Raw genomic sequence first — 25,918 nt, 5'->3', positions numbered from 1 at the left:
TAAGCCGGGTAGCTCAAATGTGGTAGCAGACGCACTCTCTAGAAACCCTACCAGCATAAATGCTAGCAGTACGTCAGCTACAGCCCATAGTGATGAAAGCTCAGGTCATGAACTCATTCCAGCAATGGAAATTCCCATCAATGTCTTTAAAAACCAATTGTTTATCCTCACTGGTGATAACGAATCCACTACCTTTGAAATACCGTTCCCTACATATCATAGACATACAATAGTGAGAAGCAATTATTCCGAAGAAGATCTTGTAACCATCTTGAAAGAAAAAATGGATCCTAGAATAGTTAATGGTATTTTTTACTTCTGAAAGTATCATGGGAAAAATCCAAGAAATATTTCCAGAGCATTTTAGGAATTACAAGGCAAGATTCACGCATATTCAAACTATAGATGTCCATGATTCTTCAGATCCAACAACAAGATATCATAATAAAAGAACACCTCAGAGCACATAGAAATTCCGTTGAAAATAAAAAACAAATTTTATCTGAATATTTTTTCCCCGGTATGAAGAAAAAGATAGAAGCAATAGTAAACTCTTGCCAAACGTGCAAACTCTCTAAATACCAAAGACACCCTCCGAACCAAGAAATACAACCAACCCCTATTCCGAAATATCCAGGTGAAATTATTCATATAGATTTATATTCCACCCAAAATAAGATTATTTTAACCGCAATAGACAAATTTTCTAAATACGCGCAAGTTAAACTCGTAAACTCAAAAGCAGCAGAACATCTTAAAGTACCCTTACGTGAGTTGTTAATAGCCTTCGGTATGACAAAAACCGTGGTGATGGATAACGAAAAGGCTTTAAATTCTGCATCAATAAAATTTCTTTTGAATAATCAGTTAGGTATACAAGTCCACACTACTCCACCATATACTTCGTCTAGCAACGGCCAAGTAGAAAGATTTCATTCAACATATACAGAAATAATGAGATGCTTGAAGCTAGAGCACCCCGAAATGGAATTCGAGGATTTAATATTCAAAGCCGTTGACGAATACAATAAAACCATCCATAGTACCACCAACAAAAAGCCAATAGAAGCATTTTTTGGAACAAATTTAATCCATACTCCAGAAAAATTAGCACTTGAAAGGGAAAAGATTGCAGAAACCATTTTAAAGAAGCAAAATAAGGACCTAGATTACCATAATAAAACAAAAAAAACCCGTCAAAATCTATGATCCAGGTGAAATCATCTACGTTAGGATTAATAAACGGCTAGGCTCGAAACTAACGTCTAGATATAAAAAAGAAATAGTAGCCGAAGATCTTAATACCAAGATTAAAACCAGGTCAGGAAGGATAGTTCATAAAAACCACTTGAAGTATTGATAAACATCCTCTTCCGACAGATTGCTCATGTTACCACTTTGCTGGGGTCACACAACCATATTAGACTATACTAAGTCAAGAGTGGTCATGTTGGAAACCGGGTTAGCCGCGCGCCAGAACGGAACGTTTAAAATCATTCACGTCATCGAATTAGAAAAATATCAAATGGCCATATCCGTTCTAAAAGAAGTCGTTAAGAATTCATCAAACCTTAGTCCGTATCAACCTTTTTTTGGCCTATGAGATAACTCGGATACAGAATGAATTAAGGAGGCTTCAGCCGATGAAATTCAGAAACAAAAGATCGCTTGATATACTTGGCACGGCTTGGAAATGGTTAGCGGGCACACCTGATCACGAGGATCATAAGATTGTGGTAGATAAGATCAATGAACAATTGGAAAACAATAATCGGCAGGTCATTATTAATAATCTAATAGAGAATAAGATAAACGATTTAATTAAGATAACTAATACCATATTAATTAGAGGTAAACCCGAATATAATAATAAGACAGAAGAAATCGAAATAACCAAATTTAAATTGAGTCTTTTAAGAGAAGAAATAACAAATATTATTTACGCAATTGATTGGGCTAAGGCCAATACCGTAAACTCATTAATACTGTCCTCTGCTGAAATAGATTTTATTGACACAATTAAAGAAGAGAGCCTAACATTTGTAAACATTGAAGAACTAATAGAGTTTGCCGAGGTCAGCATAGCCTCAGACGGTAAATCACTCCTTTATATTGTTAGCCTACCCAGAGTAATTAATGAAATTTGTAAACAAATCCTTGCAATAGCAATTAAATATCAAAAATTTATAGAAGAAATAGACTATGAGAATATCATGAAATGTAACAAGAAATACTTCGGGTTAATCAATAAGAATAAATGTAATATTCATAATGGTAAGACAATCTGTAAACTGGAAGATCTGACTAATTTAGAAAACAGTAAATGTGTAGGAGCCTACTTGCAAAGAAAGAATCCACAATGTAAGGTCATCAACAACCAGCACGTAAAATCCCATTCGGAAATAATGCCCGGTACCTTGCTGCTGAACCAATTCCAAGGAGACATCAACATCAATGGAGAAAACATTACCCTAGAAGGCACCTTCATAATTCAAGCGGAAAACGCGACAATCGTCATAGAAGACTCCTGGTATATTGTGAAGACACGCTTTGAAGTCGAGGTTCAACCGCCGCTGTTGCAATTACTATCAGATAAGCAGCAAAGAGGTGAAAGGTTATCTCTGGAAATGATCAAGGAACTACACATCAATAATACTAATAATCTGGAGAGAATCCAAAGAAACAACTTGATTATGTCTTCGTCAAGCTGGATTATTCTAACCCTTCTGGCAGCCGCAGTGATAATATATTACATCATCAAAAAATTCTGCAGCCACGAAACAGGCAACCATGGTCCACCAATGGAAGTCTCAATCGCGCCAGTTCAATATGTTGTTGCGACCGAGGACGTCCGCACTTAAAGGGGGAGGAGTTAAGCACTTCTATCATAACAAGGAGTCAAGTACTTATACCATAAAACCCAAGTCCGTCAACACATGCCCATTGGCCGATCTTATTTCATCATCACAAGCAATTCCCATTGGTCAACCCCACCCAGTCGTCACATGCCCATTTGTCGCATGATCGCCTGTCTCAAATAACAGTCCGATAGCTAGGATAAACAACAAGTCACCCCACTCAATCGTCAGATGCCAATTTGTCGCATGATCGCCTATCCCCAGCAACAGTCCGATCGTTAGGATAAACAACAAACCTGATACCCAGAATCACCCCACAAATTTCGGCAATAAACAAAGAATGGTCCTGAACACTTGTGTAAACAAAGAATGGTCCCACGCTCTTAGTGGACTATTGGACTCAGCCAACGCCGCCGCCTGCGACGACGTCAATTATCCAAGCCTTCATCCAACATAATCAAATCATAGAAAATCAGTCTTAAGCCTTAGTCGAAACCATCCGGTAAAACTTCGCTTTAGCTCCGCGGAATTCACTCAGTCAGAATCTTTCAGTTATCATTAAGTTGTAATTGTAAAGTGACTTTAAATAAAAATTATATTTTTTTATACCGTGAGTGAAGGAAGTGTTTAATTTGTATATCCATCTCTATTTTATGAATATCCAACGAATTAATCAATCAAAATGAACATTCCTTTTGCTGGATGTTTCAGCATGGTTTTGTGCAACATTTATATCATGCAATCAAATAAAGCTTAAAAAGTATCATCTACAAAAAATTGCATATAGAAATACAATTTACTGGCACAAAATGTTGGCAAAATGAGAAGAAAGAAAACAGCAAAAATGGGCATACGGGCTACCAGTAGATCGGTAAATAAAGAAATAAAACTAAAGTGAAACACGAAATTTGTGGCAAATTTGTTTTTAATTTTCCGCTCTACTTAAAACTGAAAATTGCAAAGAACAAGTCAACAAGGAAATGCGACGAGTTAGATAAAGAAGCTGCTTACTAACGTAAGGAAAATTGGAAAAACTCACTATCCCTTTCTACCTCTGTATCATCCATGCGATAGACTCAAACAGATGGAGGCCGAGTGAGAGGGGGAGGAAGAGAAGGATAAGCTAGCAAGTATGTGCGACTTTTGCTTTAAAAAATCGAATTTGCATATGCATTTGGCTCCTTTGTAAGTTGCAGACAACAACAAACAGTACAGCCAGCAAAACAACGAGCAGAACCTGCTAAAAGTCAGCGAATCCTCTAGCCTGGCCATGAAAATGGAATTTTTGTAATCCTGTTTGTTGCTGGGTGTTTTTTAACCTTTGTCAGCACTTTATTTTTTGTTGCTATCATTTTTTGCTTATGAAATTGTTCATAGATAGACGCAAAGAAGAAAATATTCTGTTGGCTACCACAAATATGCAATGTGGCATGAAAAGGAAATTATAACAAATTTTGTCAAATATTCATTACATACATACACACATACCGAAGTGGCTAGAAGTTTCTAACAGTTACCTTGAATTCAAATGGTTCACATTTGGAAACCCATTTAAAAGGGAACCCACAATTCGAATACTCTGTATATGATCTGCTTTGCCTCAGTCGGACCTCTAGAATTGTCAATTTTGATGCAACATCCACCCAAAACCCACACCCATGACAGGCAAATGAAAAGTAAAGGACCTCAATGTGGCTGAGCTTCTGTTGCAGCTGCAAGTTGAACCAAAACTGGCAAGCAAACACTTTGGCAATTTGACTTTTGGTCAGCAGTGTCAACAGCATCATCAACACACACACACATTATACAAACGATGGCACACACTCCCATTCAACGAAATGGAGTTGGGGATAAGCCATGTTTGATTCATTCATTAATTTTACCACAAATTTTTGCAATTAAAGTTTGCTGTTTGCTTTATCTGTGTTTTGGCTTAACTTGACTTGACTTGACTTTGCATGGCTCGGATGGACTAGCGTGAGTTGCGTAGTGCCGATTTGGGTTAAGAATGGATGAAACATGAAGTCAATAAAACTTTGTCGCTACTTAATGCGAATTTATAGTGTAAACACACATATACATACACAAAGAAAGACTGTGTGTAGGAGAGACAGACATGGTCGTGGAGTAAAGGGGTAATATTTAAATAGAAAAGGTTCATATACAACAACAAAAACAGCCAAACAACAACAAAATTTGATTGTCAACTTTCTTAAGCTTTAAAAATTTTACTTCCTTTAAAGTATCAGATATTTGGCTACGCCCATGGGAATACAGATAGTGAGAGATAGTGAGAGATCCGTGGCAGGACAAAATTGTGTTACCAACAATTGCATAACAATTATTTCAAGTTTTCCGCAAATTGTAAAAAAAAAACTTTTTATTGTTATTATGAACAACAGCAAAAGCAAAAACAAATATATGTAAACGTTCTGGGAGGCCGAATTGCGGTATATACATATACATATATACATTAATTTGTTTCTCTGTATGTGTGTGTGTATATAAAACAAAATGGCCGCACATCCTTTTGCCAGCGCTCATTTTGGCACCCCAAAAATTATGCAAAATTGTTGTCGTTGTCGTTGCCGTTGCTGTTTTGTTTAGCTTTTGATTTTGTTTGTGCATATGACTTTGCTTGGAGGTCGCCGGGTGTAGGAGGCTGACAGACTATCCCAATGGTTGGGTAGATGGTTGAGTCGGTTGCTGGTGCCTCAATTGCGGTCCGTTTTGCGGTTTCCGTTTGTTACTTGCAATTTTCCTTTTGCTGGTGGCCAACAACAACAATAACAGCAGCAGCAACATCAACTGAAACAGAAACAATAACTGCGGATGTCTGCCATCAGCTGACAACTTTGCTTGGACAACTTTTACAACTTGGCTCCGGCATTTTGCTTTTGTTGTTGACTTTTGTTGGGGGCTGATGATTTTTTAATTGCATACGCTTTTTCGGTTTTACCCACAAAGTTCCCTGAAGTTTTTTTTTTTCTCCAACATCTCCCGCTGTCTTTTCTTGCTCCTCTTTTTCGCTTCATTAATGTGGTTATGTTCATCATTTTCCTCCAATTGTTTGTGGTCTAATGCTGTTTAAAAATAAAAATAATAATATAAATTTGTTGACCTTAATACCAAAGGTAGCAAATGTTTCAACTATTTTTATGGTATCCAGCGCCTTATTCGTTGTCACGACTTTTAAATTAACTCGACGTAACTCGAATGAAATCTACATTTCATCAAGTTCATTTGATTTTTCACCTGCGTATCTTTTGTGTGCATATGCATAAAAAGTAATCTTTGTCACCGTGGATCAAATTTGTTCCAATACTCAATCCGTCTGGAGAAATTTAGATATACAAACTGTAAGCAACACCTACACAAATTGTTTTGTCTAAATAAAAACCTTTAAAATATTATAAGAGAACCTTAATAGGGCATTCCTCTGTAATTTTTCTGCGCGAAATATGAATCAATATTTGAGCCAACACTGAAAAACCAATCTGTGGTCTTTCGGATTGTCTTATTTAGTACACTATGCTCTATTTCGATAACGACTACCAGTATGTTATCCCTATTAGGAATAAGATTGTCTCTAATATCAATTATATTTGGTAAGTTTTTAATTTGAAATGAACATAAGTTAAGTAATTTACAAATAATAATACTCCAAACTACATTAACTATTTATTTTATAATGTAAACACTAGGAATATTTTAAATAAGCCCGCTCCTCGTCTCAGTGAATTTCCCCGATAACCGAATTTGGGCACACTAAAAGGGTATAATACGCTAAGGCGGGGTACGGGCTCACTCGCTTGGATATAGTCAATAAGACCGCATGTGCACTTAATTTGAAAATAAAAAAATCCGGAAATATAGAATCAATCCCAAGGGATTAATTACTTTAAAAAGTAGAGAGTTTACAAATCAGGTGTGGGGTTTGCCCTAAAGAACGTATTTTCATGAAATACACCGAGATTATTAAATTAAACAAAACCGCATTGTTTGAGTTGCTAGCGGCCAAGGAGTACCTTGCGACAAAGAAGCGTCAATTTACCAATTGCGAGCATTGGTAAAACAAGTCATGGCACAGAATCAGTCTGGAGAGAGTGATGTACCCGAAGAGCAGGCAGTCAGCCCAGCAGTGTCTGCAAATGTGCTTGCCGGACAACTTGTGGATGTTGGTCCGGAGCCTCTTATTGAGCAGCGCGGCGTGGGAAACATTGAGCAGCCAAGTACACCGGATCAAGTGGGTGCTAACCAGTCGCCGACTATGTCTCGTGAGACCTCTGTAGGGCCAGACGCGAACGTGCATGTACGTGAAAGCGCACAAGCGAGCGAAACCGACGAATTGTCTTCGATTCTTAGTAGCATCGAATTGTATACAGCACGTAAAAACCTGGCGGAGCTAAAAACACGTGTTATGGAGCTGGAGGAGAACTTAGGCGGACCGGAGTATAATTGCCGCATGAACTTGAAAGATGTCGAAACTACTGTACCTAAATTCTCTGGTGATGGTGATCTGTCCGTTTAGAACCGTTTATGTCGAAGAAGTTAACGACAGCTCAACGAAATTATAGCGTGACAGAACGCGAGTGCTTGGCTGCTTTGGAAGCAATAGAAAAATTCCGCTGTTATCTTGAACTACAAGAATTCGAAGTTATAACCGATCACGCCAGTTTAGTTTGGTTAATGCGACAATCGGACTTAAGAGGAAGACTTGCGAGATGGGCGATGAAGCTGCAAGGGTACAAGTTTGAAGTAAGTCACCGAAGAAGTCAAGATAATGTAGTACCAGACGCATTGTCCAGAATGTTTTCGGAAGATTTGTGTGCTTTGGAGGAACTCCGCCCCTTAGTCGATTTGAACTCACCTAGTTTCAATGACGACGAATATCAACAACTGAGAGAGAAAATTGAAAAAGAACAAGACAGATATCCGGATTTGAATATAATGGATCAGTTTGTATATATACGCACGGAACATGATGATGGAACAGAGTTCAGCCAAATCAATATTTGGAAACTATGGATTCCACAAAGTTTATCAAAGAAGTTATCAAAAGAGCGCATGAAGATAAAATATCTGCACATGGCGGGATGGCAAAAACTTTGGAGCTCATACGTCGTACATTCATTGGCCCGGCATGGTGATACAAGTGCGCGATTATATCCGGAATTGCGAGACGTGCAAGTCAACGAAAGCTCCCAACCAAATCTTAAAGCCACCGATGGGTAAAGCTGTAGTATCAGAGAGACCTTTTCAACGATTATATATTGATCTTTGGGACCATATCCGAGAAGCAAACGTGGCCACATCGGACTTCTGATAGTGGTTGATCATTTATCTAAGTATCATTGGCTTCAACCCCTTAAAGTATTTAAGAGCAATTTGATTCAAGAGTATCTGCAAGATAATATATTCTTTCGATATGGAGTTCCCGAGATATTGGATAGCGACAATGGTTCACAATTCAAGGCAAGCGAATTTAATGCATGGTTAACGACATTGGGCATAAAACATGTGTATACAGCAATTTATTCCCCACAGTCGAATGCCTCTGAGAGAGTGAACAGATCTATCATTGCAGCAATCCGCGCCTATCTCAAAGAGGACCAGCGCGAATGGGATCTACATATACCCGCTATAAGCTGTGCACTAAGGAATTCGTATCATCAGAGTATAGGATGCTCTCCTTTCCATGCTTTGTTTGGCTTTGACATGGCCACACATGGTTCCCAATACACTCTTCTCGAAAGGATAAATATGCTAAATGAACCGAATAACGTATTACGAAAGGACGATCAGTTAGCACTACGGCGTAATTTACTCAAGAAGAATATAGCCCAGGCAGCGGAGCATAATGCAAAGGTATATAACTTGAGAACCAAGGAGGTTACTTTCAAGGTTGGACAAGAAGTCTTTAGACGTAATTTTGGTCAAAGCAACTTACAAAAATGTGTTAATGCCAAATTGAATTTGCTATGGTTAAAGTCTCGAGTAAGAGAGAGACTAGGAAACTGTTATTACGTGTTGGAAGATTTGAATGGCAAACTGTTAGGAACTTATCATGCTAAGGACATTAGGCAGTAACTGTCTTTTTCAGGTTAATACTCCGAAGCAAGCTCTAGTATTATCCTGTGGTTGTAGTGCCCAGTTTCTGCCGTTAGTTTTATTTTTAAAAATTAAGGCGTTAATTTGAATTTCAGTAAGGGTTGGGTAAGTGCGTCGATAATAATGATCAGCTGAGCTTAGAAGTTCGATAGTTCTACTAGTGCAACCCTAGCGAATAGGTATCATGCGCGATCGCATGCATTGGTCACACTCTTTTCTGACGAACTTCCGCCCTGGCTAGACGCCTAAACCACGCCGCTCCTCAAGAAAAAATATATAAATTTAAATCTGAAATTTTCTCGGCCATCAAGCCTAATGATTAACTTTATACTAATTTGGAGCAGAAAGGACAACTATTATTATAGAGTTTTGTGAATCTTATTATCGTAAGTTATATTTTTTGTGGATATTTGAATCATTGTAAATTTCTAACAAGTTCGTTTGAAAATTAGCCATAATTGATTTGTATTTTGGAAACCTGGAAAAAGGAATCACAGTTGGAATTCTGTAAATTTTACAAAAGATATTTTTCTGTTGAGACACGGCTCAAAAGCTGCACACCGTGAAGGGCACAGAGACTTTTTGAGGAAGTTAATTAACTTGGAATAGCCGCCCGAATCGGATACGGGCAGAGAACATTTTTTCGTTGCGGATTGAGAGTCCCGTGGACCGAATTTGTTGCATAGGAATGCCAGTCGCTTGATTTAACCTAATATTTTATTCCTAAGCATCATCCAGCGGACGACGAAGGCCTTCGACGGACCGGACGGATGGGTAAGTCCTAAGTTCTAAACCATAAATCATAATCGATCTGGTATTTTCCCTGTTTTTTTTTTATGCAAAAAGAAAGAGAGTTCATTGTCAATTAATCTGCAAATAAGAAAAACCATCTCGAGTACAGTAAAGTTAAAAAAGTATTGGAAGTATTGAAAAGAAAAGGAAATTGTCAATCCTTGTGTTAAACTTAAATCACTATCGATAATCGCCTTTGACTGTGTGAGCAGAGTCGCCATTTATATTTGAAATCATAATTTAAATTGAAGATTTACAAATTTCAATTGACATTTTTATTTTTGAATATCTATAATTTTATATATATCCACCTTACAATTAAGATTCAACAAAACAAAACATATTATTCCCAATTTGGCTTTTGGATGCCTGAAATGATCCAAATATTTAATTTGAGTATCGTTTATTATAATAATCATCATTTTAGTTTAGTTTACTTGGATTATGTTTCCGACTTATCGAAGTATTTTAGTATTCCGTAACCCTCATTGGTTGGGTGGGTTAAGACGCAAAGCTACAATAACATCTTAGTAGCTTCCCTATTCGTGCGATACTAATATCCCTTTTTTTTCTATCTCTTAGTTCATTTCTTTCAATTGAGTAATTGTGTAATATTAGTGCAACTGGGACTTTGTTTTATTTTATGTAATACGGGTGTGTTGAGAACATGTTGGTCCAAAGAACCCCCCCAAAGACTGTATGCTAGCCGACAGCCAGAAGTCCCAACCGGATCCAAACTTCTCGTATGTGTTGGCTTCGGCCTGATTTGTGGTGCTCTTGCCTATCGTAACATCTGATGTACAGGGACTGCAAGAGAGAGGCCACCTATTTAGGCCGAACCCGACCACCTCTTTGATCAAGATAGATTTATTTTTTTTTGACTAAGAGGGGATGTACATGATCTGGAATTATTTCCGGTTGTGTACATTACAAATTTCTAGGCCGTTTTTACTCACAATCAATCAGTTTTATTCAACATTATTTCTTTATACATTTATCTTTTAATTACCACATAACTACACTCTTCTTATTCGAGCAGCCACGAGGAACACACCCGGTCGACACAACTTGACGCCATAAAACTCTTTTCTCAATTGATATGGATGGTTTGTCATCGATATCGTTGATAAACTTTAAATTATGCACCTCTGAACTGGTTCAGTACAATCGACCACTTCTCGTCTCTCGACCCATTCCCACATATATATATATATATATATATATATATATATTTGTGGTTAGGGTATTTAAAGGTCGCATATAGTTTTCTTTGCAAGCTACAGTTACAGTCGAAAAAAAGAGACAGGGACACGCGAGCGGCGAGTAAAAATGAGAGTTGACAGCTCGCCGTTTGATTTGGTGCGTGTGTGTGAGCTACGAGCATTCTCTTGCCATTTCTCTCTCACTCTTACACACAGCTTTGATTCAACCGTTTTTTTTTTTTGTCATTCCTTCATTCCGACTGATTTGCAAGTACAGTCGCGCGTTGAGTTTCGTGTTAGTGTATTTTTTTTTTTTTTGTGCCTAAAAAAAAAAAAAAAACAGAGGGCCGGGGCTAACTTTGACCGCGTCAAAGTTTGTATACCCTTGAACCTTTTTTGGTAACTCTTTCCTTATCTATTAGCCATCAATGTGGAAGAACGTTTTATCTAAAAAGACTTATGCTTGCCTACTGTTCACGCCACCGGGTAAACAGCAGAGAGTGAGGGGTAGGGTTTTTCCCAAAACCGAATTCGGTCATACTGAGGAGGGTGACGAAGGGGTTCTCCTGTAAATCGCCATATTCAATCTAATCAGAGTTTTTCACCCGAACACCTGTTCCTTCTCTTCAGAATTTTCTATCTCGAAAATTTGTATACTTTTAACCCGAAACATTTCGTGTGTGTCGGCCACCTGTGCATTTAATAAAGCATAAGTTTTTTAACCGAAGTTATCGCGCGTTATTAATTGACCTCGCTCACCCATAAAAAATTGGCACCCGCCAACCACTTGTAATTTATTTGGATCCTTCCGCCCCTCCACGAACATTGGTCCTTCGAGCCGGATATCCTTCCGCTATTCCAGCTTGCATCGGCGGAATCCCTGATAGGTACAACATTTCTTATTAAAAATCTCATTCACATTATATTCCATTACAAACTTAAAAAGTGTGAGGTTTCCCGCTCTTCCATAGCGACCTACACACTTTTGTATACTTGTATGTACATACCTGACCTGTTCCAAGGGTTACATGGAATTTCCCGATCATTTTTGTGTTTATGAATTTTTTTTTTCCATTCTTCGAAATTCTGATTGTCCAAAAGTCCAATTGCATAGCAATACATACATATGTATGTACATATATACACACATATACATTCCTCCTGCAAGTAGAGGTGCTTAATAATCGAGAATTTATAAAGTGCCACTTACCTTTACTTAAAGTGTACAGCACACTCCACGGACTGATCATTAGTCCATCGGCATAAATTATTTATGTCAAATAATTTTTACATCCATACATACTTATGTATGTACATATGAAAAGGTAGTACCGTCGGGGATAATGGAAACGATTGTGGATAACGAATAATTTTTTTTACACATGTAATACTTTTGCCGCGGTAAGCACACATTTACACACATACATATGTCCACATACAATTTGAATTCACCCACACAAAATTAATTGCAGCCACTCCGATTGGCTTTCCGCAATTTAATAATTCGAAACCTACATAATTAAAGTAGGGAAATCGTGATCCTCGTTAAACAGTTTACAATTAATTAAACTCACAAAACATAAACAACGGCAGAACAGCTGACTCTCGATCAGTGCTGACACTCAAGTCTCATCAGTGCTGATTTTTCTTATTGTGCAAACATATTTCAATCGACTGATTGAATTTAATTCGCAAAATATTTTCTAAAGAAAAATAAGTACAACTTTATTTATATGGAATTAATATTTTGGCTTGTCTTGGTGCATTTTGATCTTTTCCTCAGAGATCCATGAAATTGATCTTGTCCGTTTAATGAAAACTAATTCCGAGTTTTTTTTCCTTATTGAAAAGTTATCGGCACTCCCAATCCTACTGGTCTCAATTTTTCTATACTTTTAAATACTCTTCTAAATTTAAACATTTTTCCACATTGTATAAATTTTAATATCCAAGTGATTATATATCCTTATAATTATTCACACAACTGCGAGGAAAACTATAAATCCTTCTAATTTTATTTATGCTATCTATGCTTATTCATTGTGTTCATTAAAAAGAGGGAGACATTTCTTCTTCTCACTCCTCCTCTATACTTAAATTATACAGTCCACTTACGGCTTCGTTTCGATCTCCTCGCTTGAGAGCTCTAATTCCACGAAGTTATTTGTTTCCATTCGATTCGTAATAGCTCAGAGAACACTCTACGATGTCTCTTTCCGACTTTGTTGCCGTGTGCGAGACATTAACGGCGTTCGAGACTCGCGAGGCCCTGGCTTTAGCTGACGATGTGCCACTCGTCTCCATTAAAATACACTTAGACCAGCTTAAGTCACTTTGGACAAAAGTCGAGGCAGAGTTTTCACGATGCTATAAAGCCTTGACGGCTCAAAAGAACGAAGATAGTCCGAAGCACATAGCTGCAATTAAAGCTAAACATGAATATTGTTATATGGTATATGTGCGAGGCGGGACTTTGTTTGGAGAGCGAATCGAGCAGTTGTCCGCGAAAATAGCTTCCCCACCAGTCAGGCTCTCCGTCGATTCCACCCACCAAAGCCACACAGTTCCCCCGTGCGAAGTCGAAATCTTCAACGGAGACAGCCTGGCTTGGCCTACATTCCGTGATTTGTTTACCGCGATTTTTATCCATAATCCAAGCCTAACACAAGTGGAGAAACTTTACCACTTAAGTTGCAAAACTCGCGGTGAAGCCAGAGCCATTGTTTCTAGGTCACCCTTGACCAATGAATGGTTCCAGTCCGCGTGGGATAACCTCACTGCGCGATACGAAAATAATCGATTATTGATTATGAGCCAAGCCAAGCAGCTTCTACAGATCCCAGCTGTAACACAAGAGTCTGGCAAAGCGTTGAGAGAACTGCAGACGTCAATTCAAGGTTGCTTAACCGGTCTTGAGCTTTCCGGGGCTTGTACAGACAATTGGGGCATCCTTCTCACAGCAATCTGAACGAGCAAAATGCCCAAATCCACCCTTCTGTTGTGGGAACAGTCCGTTCCAACTAAGACCGCCGTCTCATCCTGGGACGACCTGAATCGATTCCTAACTGATCGCCACCGTGTACTAGAGGCCACAGATGTCCTTCAACCAAACTCTAGCGGTCAGACCTTTCCATCCGTAAGCCGAAAACCTACGGCACGAGCTCAGGCCTTTTCCGCTCAAGTGTAAGAGAGCTCAGCACCTGATGCTTGTATAATTCCGATTCCTGCGTCCTCCGATTCTTCCAGCAGCCCTCATGTAAACGTGGGAAGTTACTTCGCCTCCACTCGCAACACTGGCCTCCTGGGTACTGCAAGGGTAACTATTCATCATCGTGGCAAGCAGTTTCAAATCCGCGCTTGTGCTGCTTGGTGCTGCCTAGTGTAGCTGAAGCACTTCCGTCCCGCGCCGTCCCGAATAAGGTGAAGCAGGATTCGCTTGACCTTCCGCTCGCTGATCCGCAATTTCACCAAAGACCTCCTGTGGATATGGTGCTTGGAGCCGAGCTTCTTCCCACTATCCTTGGGGAACGAATCATCAAGACTGTTGGTGATTCTTTCGTGGGGTTCGAGACGATGTTCGGATGGGTTCTCTGTGGATCCGTTACTGGAAAAGAAGGTCTCGGTCCACCTCCTCCAGCAGCCCGAAAATGTCTCTAAGGACAGCAGCACCTTCCGATTTAGAACGCAGTTCCAATTGCTTCAGGTGCCGCGTTTGTCAAGGGGCACACGCGCTCCGTCAGTGCCGACAGTTTCGAGGACTACGAGCTGACGACAGGCTACGGGTAGTCTTGAGCAACGGATACTGCCCGAACTGTTTGGCTCATGAGCATTCCAATGGTTCCTGCAGGAGCACAGCAGGATGCCATCGATGTGGCAAGCAACACCACACGCTCTTGCACATCGACAGCTCTGTCGCGTACATCCAACCCAAATAGCAAAGACCCGAAAAGCACCCGCCTTTCATTCGGGCTTCTATCCAGAGGTCTTCAGCCATCGTGCCGCCTACTCCATCTGCATCCAAAGTTCCCCCTCCATCTCCACCCGGGTCTTGGCGATCCAGAACGCTGCCATCCCCCATCCTTAGACATGTCCAGCGAGGCAATTGCAACTTGTTGCAAGGGGGGCGGTATGTTCACGCCACCGGGTAAACAGCAGAGAGTGAGGGGTAGGGTTTTTCCCAAAACCGAATTCGGTCATACTGAGGAGGGTGACGAAGGGTTCTCCTGTAAATTGCCATATTCAATCTAATCCGAGTTTTTCACCCGAACACCCGTTCCTTCTCTTCAGAATTTTCTATCTCGAAATTTGTATACTTTTAACCCGAAACATTTCGTGTGTGTCGGCCACCTGTGCATTTAATAAAGCATAAGTTTTTTAACCGAAGTTATCGCGCGTTATTAATTCATCCCTCGCTCACCCAGAAGAAATTGGCACCCGCCAACCACTTGTAATTTATTTGGATCCTTCCGCCCCTCCACGAACACCTACAATCGTAGGAAATAACGAAGATATTGATCATAGTTACTGTTTTCCACCGATCGTTCCTATGGGGACTATATGATATAGTCACCCGATCTTTATCAAATTTGGCACAATCATTAACAGATATATTAAACTAACAACTGTTTAATTTGAAAGCAATCGCGTTAAAAGTAACGAAGTTATTTACAAAAGGCACTGTTTGCGACCGATCGTTCCTATGGGAGCTATATGATATAGTCATCCGATCTTGATCAAATTTGGCACAGTAGTTTACAGGCGTAATAAACTCTCTAATATTAAGTTTCACGATAATAGCACAGAAATTAAAGAAGTTATTGAGAAAAGTCACTGTTCGTGACTTTGGGGTTTATATGGGAGCTATATGATATAGTGGTCCGATCCGGCTGAATCCATGAGATATACAACCCCTGCAGTATATACAAGCCTACGTGCATAATTTCAGCTCTGTAGCTCTTACGGTCTAGGAGGAGTTGATCCAGACGGACGGACGGACGGACGGACGGACGGACATGGCTATTTGACCTCGTCTCGTCGTGCTGATCAAGAATATATATACTTTGTATGGTCGGAGATGCTTCGTTCTATGCGTTGCACACTTCTGACCAAAATTAATATAACCTTTTTGCAAGGGTATAAAAAAAAAGAAAAGAGTTTTCAAAGTGCGCGTGTGTGTAAAAAAAAAAAAACGATGATGCTCGTGTGCATTGGCTCTCACATGTGTGATGCCGCATCCGATCGTGTGAGTGTGTATGAGCGTCGCTGACTCTCGTGTATGTGTGCGCTCATGATACGAATTGGCGAGATTAGCCTGAAAGTGCCAGAGTGTGACGCTTACGTCACATACGTCACATATGCGTGAAGAGGAGACTCATACACATTCGACACTTCTGTATGGGTAGGGTATGCATGGGTATATCGCCTAGGTTTAACACACACATGAGCAAAAGAAAACTATTCGTTTTTTTGCAGACTCGATTGATTATTTTTTTTGTTGAGTACAGTGAAATTAAAACAAAAATTAAAAAAAAGTAAGTAAGAATATCGGCAGAGTCTCCGGCAGGGTTTCTACAGAATTATCAGCAGAGTCATCAACAGAGTTTTCAACAGGATTAATAATCTCATCAACAGCATATTTCAGAGAGAATTATTAATGGAGTCAGCTACTGAGTTACCGACAGAGCTAGCCATAGAGTCAACAACGGAGCTATCGACAGAGTCGGAAATGGAAATTAGTTTTATTAAAATTTTTTTTTTTGATTAATGCAAAGGACATGAGGAAATTCGGCAGCAAGGACCATTACTTTCCAAAGGATATTCTAAACATTAATCGGAGTAAACGCTTATTTTCTTTGAACAACATCACTTCTCCAATAACTATATTCTACATTTAAGGATTTTCCCAATTCAAATAAACAAACCGGATCTAATTCTATCAACAGGCAAGACCTTTCTTATATATTCGAACCATTGCAAAGGTTTTGTTCAAAATATTTAAACCGAAAACCACCACGAAAGTTTCCCTCGCGGCGGTAATTCTCATTTACTCGTCACCGTTACTTACTTTTCTTTGAACAAACATACATATTTTTATATTTTCTGACCCCTCCCCTGCAGAATTTATTAAAAATTAAATAAAATATATATACGCATTGGTCAACTTGCACATCCATATCATAGTCTATCGGTTTATCGTAGCCATCTTTACCTAGTATCGCGTAGCCTACTGGGCGAACTCCGATATCCTTTGGCGTTAATTGGATAAACCATCGTCGCAAAGCCGAGTTGGAAGTCCTTTGTGACGAATTCGGATTAGACACCGGTGAAATAGTGGAGGACCCTAAGAAATCGTCTCCGCGAGTTCGCCTCAAGGGAGGATCATCATCCTGAGGTATTGAATCGACTTGCCGAAATCGAAGCCCAATTTAGTGCCGGGGACAAGAAACTAGATGTAAAACTACAGTCTAGAGCACCGTCGTCTACTCCCGAAGGAATTGTTTTTTAACTACCGGTGCCACAAGACACTAACTATCGTTCTGAATCGCATTCTGGTTCTCGTTCTGGTTCTCCGACACCTTTCGGTATGCCTGGCTCAAAGATCAACATCGAACCCAGTGAGCGAAATCGAGTCCATGAATCTATGGTAGGCCGTACTACTGGCAGCTATGCCTCGATCGCGGAACGTATAACTAAATGGGGGAATTGCCTTTAGCGATAGCGATTGCGACATATCCTATCTATTTCATAGAGCAAATAGAGAGATAATATACGCGCTAGTTACCAACCCAACACCCTGGTCACTAAATTGGGGAACGAGACCCAGGAAAGAAGACGTGGCATCGACTCTTTTCTGTTCCCAGAACGATTGATAATTTATATATGATGATCATACATACACAAAACATACATACACAAAACATACATAGTATTCCAAATTGGAAATTTGTCTATATCGTTTTTTTTACTCCATATTGTAAACATTAGGAATATTTTCAATAAGCCCGCTCCTCGTCTCAGTGAATTTCCCCGATAACCGAATTTGGGCACACTAAAAGGGTATAATACGCTAAGGCGAGGTACGGGCACACTCCCTTGAATATAGTGAATAAGACCGCATGTGCACTTAATTTGAAAATAAATAAAATCCGGAAATATAAAATCAATCCCAAGGGATTAATTACTTTAAAAAGTAGAGAGTTTACAAATCAGGTGTGGGGTTTGCCCTAAAGAACGTCTTTTCATGAAATACACCGAGATTATTAAATTAAACAAAACCGCATTGTTTGAGTTGCTATCGGCCAAGGAAGTACCTTGCGACAAAGAAGCGTCAATTTACCAATTGCGAGCATTGGTAAAACAAGTCATGGCACAGAATCAGTCTGGAGAGAGTGATGTACCCGAAGAGCAGGCAGTCAGCCCAGCAGTGTCTGCAAATGTGCTTGCCGGACAACTTGTGGATGTTGTTATTGAGCAGCGCGGCGTGGGAAACATTGAGCAGCCAAGTACACCGGATCAAGTGGGTGCTAACCAGTCGCCGACGATGTCTCGTGAGACCTCTGTAGGACCAGACGCGAACGTGCATGTTCGTGAAAGCGCACAAGCGAGCGAAACCGACGAATTGTCTTCGATTCTTAGTAGCATCGAATTGTATACAGCACGTAAAAACCTGGCGGAGCTAAAAACACGTGTTATGGAGCTGGAGGAGAACTTAGGCGGACCGGAATATAATTGCCGCATGAACTTGAAAGATGTCGAAACTACTGTACCTAAATTCTCTGGTGATGGTGATCTGTCCATTCACGTATGGATTCGTGAGCTGGAGAAAGCAGCAAGAGTGTATGTACTGAGTGATGCCCAATGTTGGTCGTTGGGCAACCGACTGCTGGAGGGATCTGCTAAAGCATACATGACATATGAAAAGACTACAACCTGGAGCGAGCTGAAGGATGCCCTTGTGAAGGTATTTGGCCTACAAATGACAAACTACGAGATTGCTAACCAGATGAGGAAGCGCTCAATTGGCAAAGGAGAGTCACTCTTGCAGTATTTCATCATTATGCGAAATATTGCTCAGCAGGGCAATTTTGAAGACACCGATGTGGTCAAATACATTGTTGACGGACTACAAGATCGAACCGGATTGTCAGCTCCTTTGTATTATTGTACTTCTCTGAATGAATTGCGAGAGAAGATGATGCGTTTTCAATCAGTTCAGCCACCAGCCAAAAACTACGTTCCTCAGGCTCGTCAGACTTCAGACCGTTTGCAGGCCATTACGCCTGCTGCAAAGGATAAGAGATGTTTCAATTGCCGCCAGATTGGTCACTTAATGTTTGACTGTCCACGCCCGGAGAGACCAAAAGGAAGTTGCTATCGGTGCTTCAAAGTGGGCCATCAGTACCGGAATTGTCCAATGCGAACCCAGATCGCCGCCATGAGCTCTAGTGAAGACCCGGACACCATTGATGATAAGTCATTTATTCAATTAGTAAGTTTAAGAATATCTTGTAAAGAGGGATGCACTGATGTTAATAATATTTTTGCCCTATTAGATTCCGGAAGCCCAGTAAGTTTTGCCAGTAGAGCGTTGATGCCGCATTTAGATTGCGATAAATTAGTTAAAAGTTCTTTTCATGGACTGAGCGGTGGCTCTATTCTGACTTTTGGAACAGTCAAATGTTTAGTTCTGTTTTGCAAAAAATATTATGAAATTCAATTTTTAGTTATTCCCGATAATATTATGCCGACGCAACTACTTCTTGGTAGAGACGCCTTGAATAAAATAGGTCTTAAGTTCTCATTGATTGAAAATGTAAGAAAGTATGAAAAGAATTCTGCATCATTAAAGAGTACCATTGCTTTTGTTTACAAATCCTTCTGTGCATCCCTGTTTACTAAATATCCTAAGCATAATACCATTAGTAATAACACCACTGATCTAGATAGTAATTGTAATAACCCTAATGTAAACACGAATGCATCCCCGTTTCGAGAATGGCTAACAGAGTTGCAAACTGTTTGTGCAACGCTGTCAGATACCGGGAATACTACTGTTGGCAGTGAATTTGGATTAGGCGCGATGCGTGAGTGCCGAGACATTGTGCATGAGCATTACATTGACCGATTTTCAATTAATTACGGGTTGCCTAAATATATGATGAGAATATGTCTGACAGATACAACACCATTTCATAGTAGTCCTAGAAGGTTATCATATTATGAAAGAGGAATCGTTTCTAAAACGGTTAGTGAGTTGTTAGCCAATAATGTAATCCGACCAAGCAACTCCCCCTATGCGTCCGCCATCGTCCTAGTGCGAAAAAAGGATGGCAATATACGAATGTGCGTTGATTATCGAGGTTTAAATAAGAAGACTGTGAGGGATAATTTTCCATTGCCTTTGATAGAAGATTGCCTAGAATACCTGGAGAGCAAGACCGTTTTCTCCGTCATAGATTTGAAAAGTGGCTTTTACCATGTAGGCATGGAAGAGGATTCAATTAAATACACAGCATTCGTTACACCCGATGGGCAGTTCGAATATCTGAGAATGCCTTTTGGTCTAAAGAACGGACCAGCTGTATTTCAGAGATTTATATCGAACATACTTAGTGATATGATTAGAGATCGAGAACTTGTAGTATATATGGACGACATTATTCTTGCCACCCGCACTGTAGATCAGCATCTTAAGTTGTTAGCAAAACTGTTAGATCGTTTTATTCAGTACAATTTAGAGCTCAATTTGAAGAAAAGCATTTTCCTACAGAAGAGCATAGATTATTTAGGATATGAAGTCAGTGAAAAGGGAATTTTACCAAATAATACACATTTAAAAGCTATTCAAGAATACCCAGAACCACTTAACAGCAAAGCGTTACACTCGTGCTTAGGCTTATTCTCTTATTTTCGCAAATTTGTTCCGAATTTCTCCAGCATAGCTAAACCGTTAACTGAGTTGCTTAAACAAGGTGGTCCATTTCCGATGAACAAAACCGCTAAAAATGTATTTCTTACATTAAGATCCGCCTTATCCAGTCCGCCCGTATTAGCTATCTTTAACCCTAACTACGAAACTGAGTTGCATACTGACGCCAGTTCAAATGGCTTCGGTGCCTCTTTGATGCAAAGACAGACTGATGGCAAAATGCATCCAGTCTCTTATTATTCCCGAAAGGCGACAGCCGCCGAGTCCCGTTATCACAGTTTTGAGCTTGAAACTTTGGCCATAATATATGCCGTGCGCCGATTTCGCGTTTATTTAGAACACAGACCATTTTTGATCGTTACCGATTGTAATTCATTGGTCCAAACCTTGAGTAAAAATCAATAAATCCCCGCATTGCGCGGTGGTCGTTGGAATTGGAAAACTTTGATTATACCATTGCTCACAGACCCGGTTCAAACATGGGCCATGTAGATGCATTAAGTCGGCAAACCGAGTTGTTAGAGAATATTGTAGAAGGTGATTTTGATCCTTGCGATTTATTAGTGAAGAGAGACCAGAATGCCCCAATTGAACCTTGTGAACCGCATATTACTTTTGAGGAAAGTTGCGTAAAACCGTGTGAGATAGACCCGTGTGAGATAAAACCGTTTGAGACAAAACCGTGTGAGATAGACCTGTGTGAGAAAAACCCGTGTGAGAAAAACCCGTGTAAGATAGACCCGTTTGAGAAAAACCCGTGTAAGATAGACCCGTTTGAGAAAAACCCGTGTAAGATAGACCCGTGTGAGATAAACCCGTGTAAAATAGAACCATGTGCTCCTTTAGGGAAGAATTATTTAGGACCGTTCGGGACAAACCCGTGTGTTCATTTAGCGAAGAGTTGTTTCAGACCGTGTGAGCTATGTTTAGAAAGAAGTCGGCTAAAACTGGTTAAGAATAAACCTTGCGTTTCTTTAAATGAAAGTTCTGTTGATCCGAGATTGAGTAACCAAATCGAAAGAAGTGACCAGCTCGATCGAAATGAGTCGGCAAACCTGGTTGGTGTAGTGGGTGCGTCTCCGCAAGATGTTGATTTATTATTGCAGTCAGAACAAATAAGAGATCCGGATATCCGTAAACTAAGAGAAAAGTTAGAAAAATCCAATGATGTTGGATTTGAGTTAATAGATGGTATAGTGTACAAAAGAAATGCTAAGGAAAGACTGTGTTTGTATGCACCGGCTCGCATGCAAGGGGAATTAATAAGAAGGTGTCACGAGAAACTAGGTCATTTAGGCGTTGAGAAATGTGTAAACAATTTGAAAGAAAAGTACTGGTTCCCATTAATGAATCCAAAGGTTGAGTCGTTTATAAAAGATTGTCTGCCGTGTATTCTACATAGTGTTCCAAGAACTATACATAATAGAACCTTGCATAGTATTCCGAAAAGTCCGATTCCATTTGATACTATCCATGTTGACCACTTAGGTCCCTTACCGAGTGTTACATCAAAAAGAAAGCACCTTTTGGTAGTGATTGACGCATTTACAAAGTTTGTCAAATTGTATCCCGTAAATTCCACTAGTACCAAAGAAGTAACCGCCGCGTTAGAAAAATATTTTGATTATTATAGCCGACCAAGAAGAGTTATATCCGACAGAGGTACGTGTTTTACGTCGTTTGAGTTTGCTGAGTTTGTAGAAAATCGAAATATTGACCACATTAAAGTAGCGACTGCTGCCCCTCAAGCCAATGGGCAGGTCGAACGTGTGAACCGTGTGTTGACCCCAATGTTGGGAAAGCTGTCAGAACCTTTTAGCCCAAGCTGATTGGTATAAATTAGTTAATCGTGTCGAGTTCGCTATTAATAACTCAGTGCAGTGTAGTACCGGTAAAACTCCGTCAATGTTGTTGTTTGGTTGCGATCAGCGAGGCCCCTTAGTAGACGAATTAACCGAGTATCTTGACGAGAAATTTAGTTCAGAAAACCCCTGTAACCTTGAGGCCACTAGGCAAGAGGCAAGTGCGAAAATTCAATTATCGCAGGAGCGCAATGAAAAGCGGTACGCCTTAAGGCATAGGGCACCATTATCCTATAGAGTCAATGATTTTGTTGCCATTCGCAATGTAGATGTCACTCCCGGGTCGTGCAAAAAGTTCGCTCCTAAATACCGTGGTCCTTATAAAATAAATCGAGTTCTTCCAAATGACCGTTACGAAGTCACCGATATTGACGATTGTCAACTTACTCAATTGCCCTACAAAGGTATCTTAGAATCAGCCCGACTCAAGCCGTGGATGCATGCGTGTGATAAAACTGTGAGTTTCTGTTTGTAATATGTATCTGATAAGCAGTATTTATATGTATATTGTATGTATTGTATATATGTATATTTATTAATTTATTTATTTATTTAAATGAAATTAAATTTGTATAGTCTGGCCATAATTTGTGTTCCATATTAGTTTCATTGAATACATAGTACTGTTTACTGTTCTTTGTCCATTGTCGGGCTGCGTCAATAGGGGCAATTGTTGGTGTCGCCGCCGAGTTGGAGCGGCATAACTCCCAGCGTTGCGGCAAGAGGAAATTCTTGTGCTGCGAGGGAAATTGCCTCTAGAACGCGCGGCCGAGTTAATGATGAAGCGGACGCCGTAGCAGTGATCGCCTTGCTCCAAGACAAAGGGCCGATCTCGCAATTGCCAGTGGCGTGTGCCACTTGCAGCATGTCTCCACCTAAACGTGTGAGTAGGCAGCAGCAAACCGAACTGGTGAATTCACCGTCTAAGCGGGATAAGCTGTGTCACCATTCGAGGACTCAGGTCGTCACCAAGCGAGGCCACATTAGAAGAAGACGCAACAGAAGAATCGCCAACACCCACAGAAGTCGTCTACACGGCTTCAGACGGCGCAGTACCAGCAGGGGCAGCAACAGCTCCATCAGCAGAGCCAATCCAGTCAAAGTGGATCACAGCAACAAGCCATGCAGCACCAGCAGCTACATCCGACTGATGTGGAGCAGCCTAGGGCACAGCAAAATGCCCAAAGCAGCCAAGAATGGGTAAAGGTGGGCCCTTCGAGGTCCTCCCGCAAGCCTAAAGCGAAAATCAGTGGGAAACTCCAGAAATCCCGCCCGGAGGCGCTACTAATTCAGGCGAACGAAGGCTTGAGTTATAGCCAAGTTTTAGAGCGCGTGACGAGGCGCACTGACGGGCAGCTGGATCACGTCCGTGAGCACGTAATGCGAGTTCGACGCACCGCTAAAGATGGCCTTCTTCTGGAACTCCGGAAATGCACAGCGGACACAACCCAGTCCCTTAAGAAGGCGATCAGTCAAGTCCTTGGCGAGGAGGCAGGTGTGAAAGCTTTAACCCGCCATAAGGCTGTAGCCATTCACGGCATGGACGAGCAAGCGACGCCCCAGGAACTAGTGGCTAAGCTGGCTGACCAAGCCAAAGTCGAGGCGACGTCGCTTAGAGTAAGAAGCTTCCGGTCTAGTTTCCGGAATACGATGTCAGCCGTGGTCTGTGCTCCCGAGGCAGTGGCATTAAAACTCCTAGAGGTGGGCAGAGTTCGAATTGGATGGGATAGCTGCCGAATAAAGGAACTAGAAGCGCAACCTGCGCGCTGTTTTAGTTGCCTATGTGTTGGGCACATCGCCGCAAACTGCCCAAGCGACACAGATAGGTCAAATTGCTGCTTCAGGTGTGGCAATCCTGGTCACAAGTCTGCAGACTGCTCGGCCGCCGTCAAGTGTTTTTTATGTGCCGAGATGGGCTTGAGCCCCTTAAACCACATAGCGGGTAGCCGCGCGTGCCCATCCAGTGGTGCCCAGAGGATGCAGAAAGACGCCAAATGACTCAGCCCCATTTGAAGTTCTTGCAGTTGAACCTGAATCACTGCATAGCGGCTCAGGACCTGCTTCAGCAGACTGTGCGTGAGTTGTCGGCGAATATAGCTCTACTGAGTGAGCCCTACAGAGTAGGAGAAAGTGGTCGCTGGGCCAAGGCAGCGTGCGGCAAAGCAGCAATTTGGTGCTGCGGTAGTAACGTGCTAGTCATGCAGGACGTCCTATCTGCGGACGGCTTTGTCAGAGCGCGTATCGGCAGAAACTGGGTGTACAGCTGCTACCTTGCACCCAGCCTGTCACTGGAGCGTTTCGGAAGCATTCTAGACAGCATCTCGAACGACGCAAGAGGACGCCAAGGTCTCATCATCGGTGGGGATTTCAACGCGTGGGCCACCGAGTGGGGCAGCACCCGTACTGACGCCCGTGGCCGTATTCTTCTTGAAGGTTTTGCCAACTTAAGCATATCTCTGCTTAACGTCGGCACACAACACACATTTCGAAGGGCCGGCACAGGATCGGTGGTGGATCTTTCCTACGCCAGCGACAGTATTGCTGCTTCGGCTGTTTGGAGCGTAGGCGTGGCATACTCTGCCAGCGACCATGAAATTGTGACATTCTCCGTAGGCAGAAACAGGCAACCGACAGCGCGAACGTTACCGCTTCGGAAATCCTTCAAGGTGGACGCTTTCAACCCGCTTTTGTTCGCTGAAAGCCTGGAAGGACTCACGGAGTGCCCCAACACAAACGCAGAAGAGGCTGCAAACCTGATCATGTCGAGACTCGATGAAGCGTGTGTTGCCAGCATGGCCCAGCGAGGGTCATTCTCGCGCCACCACACCCCAGTCTGCTGGTGGAACGAGGCAATCGCTGATGCCAGAAGGGCTTGTCTTCGAGCGAGACGGCTATATCAGCGGGCTAGACATTCGCTCAACTTCGAGGCTCTCGGTCTGGAGTACAGAAGGCGGAGGAAAGCCCTTAAGGTGGCGATCAGGGATAGCAAGCGAGAATGTTTCCTCGAGCTATGTGATTTGGCAGAACAAGACCCTTGGGGCAAAGCCTACCAGACGGTGGTCAAACGAGTACACGGAAACAGGCAGTCATCCCCATAGCCCCTGTGTGCTTTCGTTATCCTGTTTCACCATTTGGATGGTGATACCGCCGGCAGAATTCCGAATG

General features: G+C 41.2%; 2 protein-coding genes across 2 annotated transcripts; both read left to right on the top strand.

Moving 5' to 3' along the window:
• The first annotated feature begins 18,272 nt into the window (after window positions 1-18,272).
• LOC137579580 (uncharacterized) lies at window positions 18,273-19,705 on the top strand. Its single transcript, XM_068293360.1, has 2 exons — window positions 18,273-19,451; window positions 19,516-19,705. Exons 1-2 carry the CDS (start codon window positions 18,327-18,329, stop codon window positions 19,531-19,533), a joined length of 1,143 nt encoding a protein of 380 aa, XP_068149461.1. The 5' UTR covers window positions 18,273-18,326; the 3' UTR covers window positions 19,534-19,705.
• A 3,913-nt stretch (window positions 19,706-23,618) lies between these two features.
• On the top strand, window positions 23,619-25,851 carry LOC137579582 (uncharacterized). Its single transcript, XM_068293361.1, has 3 exons — window positions 23,619-23,714; window positions 23,777-24,463; window positions 24,718-25,851. Exons 1-3 carry the CDS (start codon window positions 23,619-23,621, stop codon window positions 25,849-25,851), a joined length of 1,917 nt encoding a protein of 638 aa, XP_068149462.1.
• The last annotated feature ends 67 nt before the right edge of the window (window positions 25,852-25,918 follow it).

Source organism: Drosophila tropicalis, unplaced genomic scaffold (assembly GCF_018151085.1).
Source record: "Drosophila tropicalis isolate 14030-0801.00 unplaced genomic scaffold, ASM1815108v1 contig_713, whole genome shotgun sequence".
NCBI classification, from domain to species: Eukaryota; Metazoa; Arthropoda; class Insecta; order Diptera; family Drosophilidae; genus Drosophila; species Drosophila tropicalis.
Note: the sequence above shows the minus strand (reverse complement) of the source record. Positions and strands in the feature narration are given on the sequence as shown.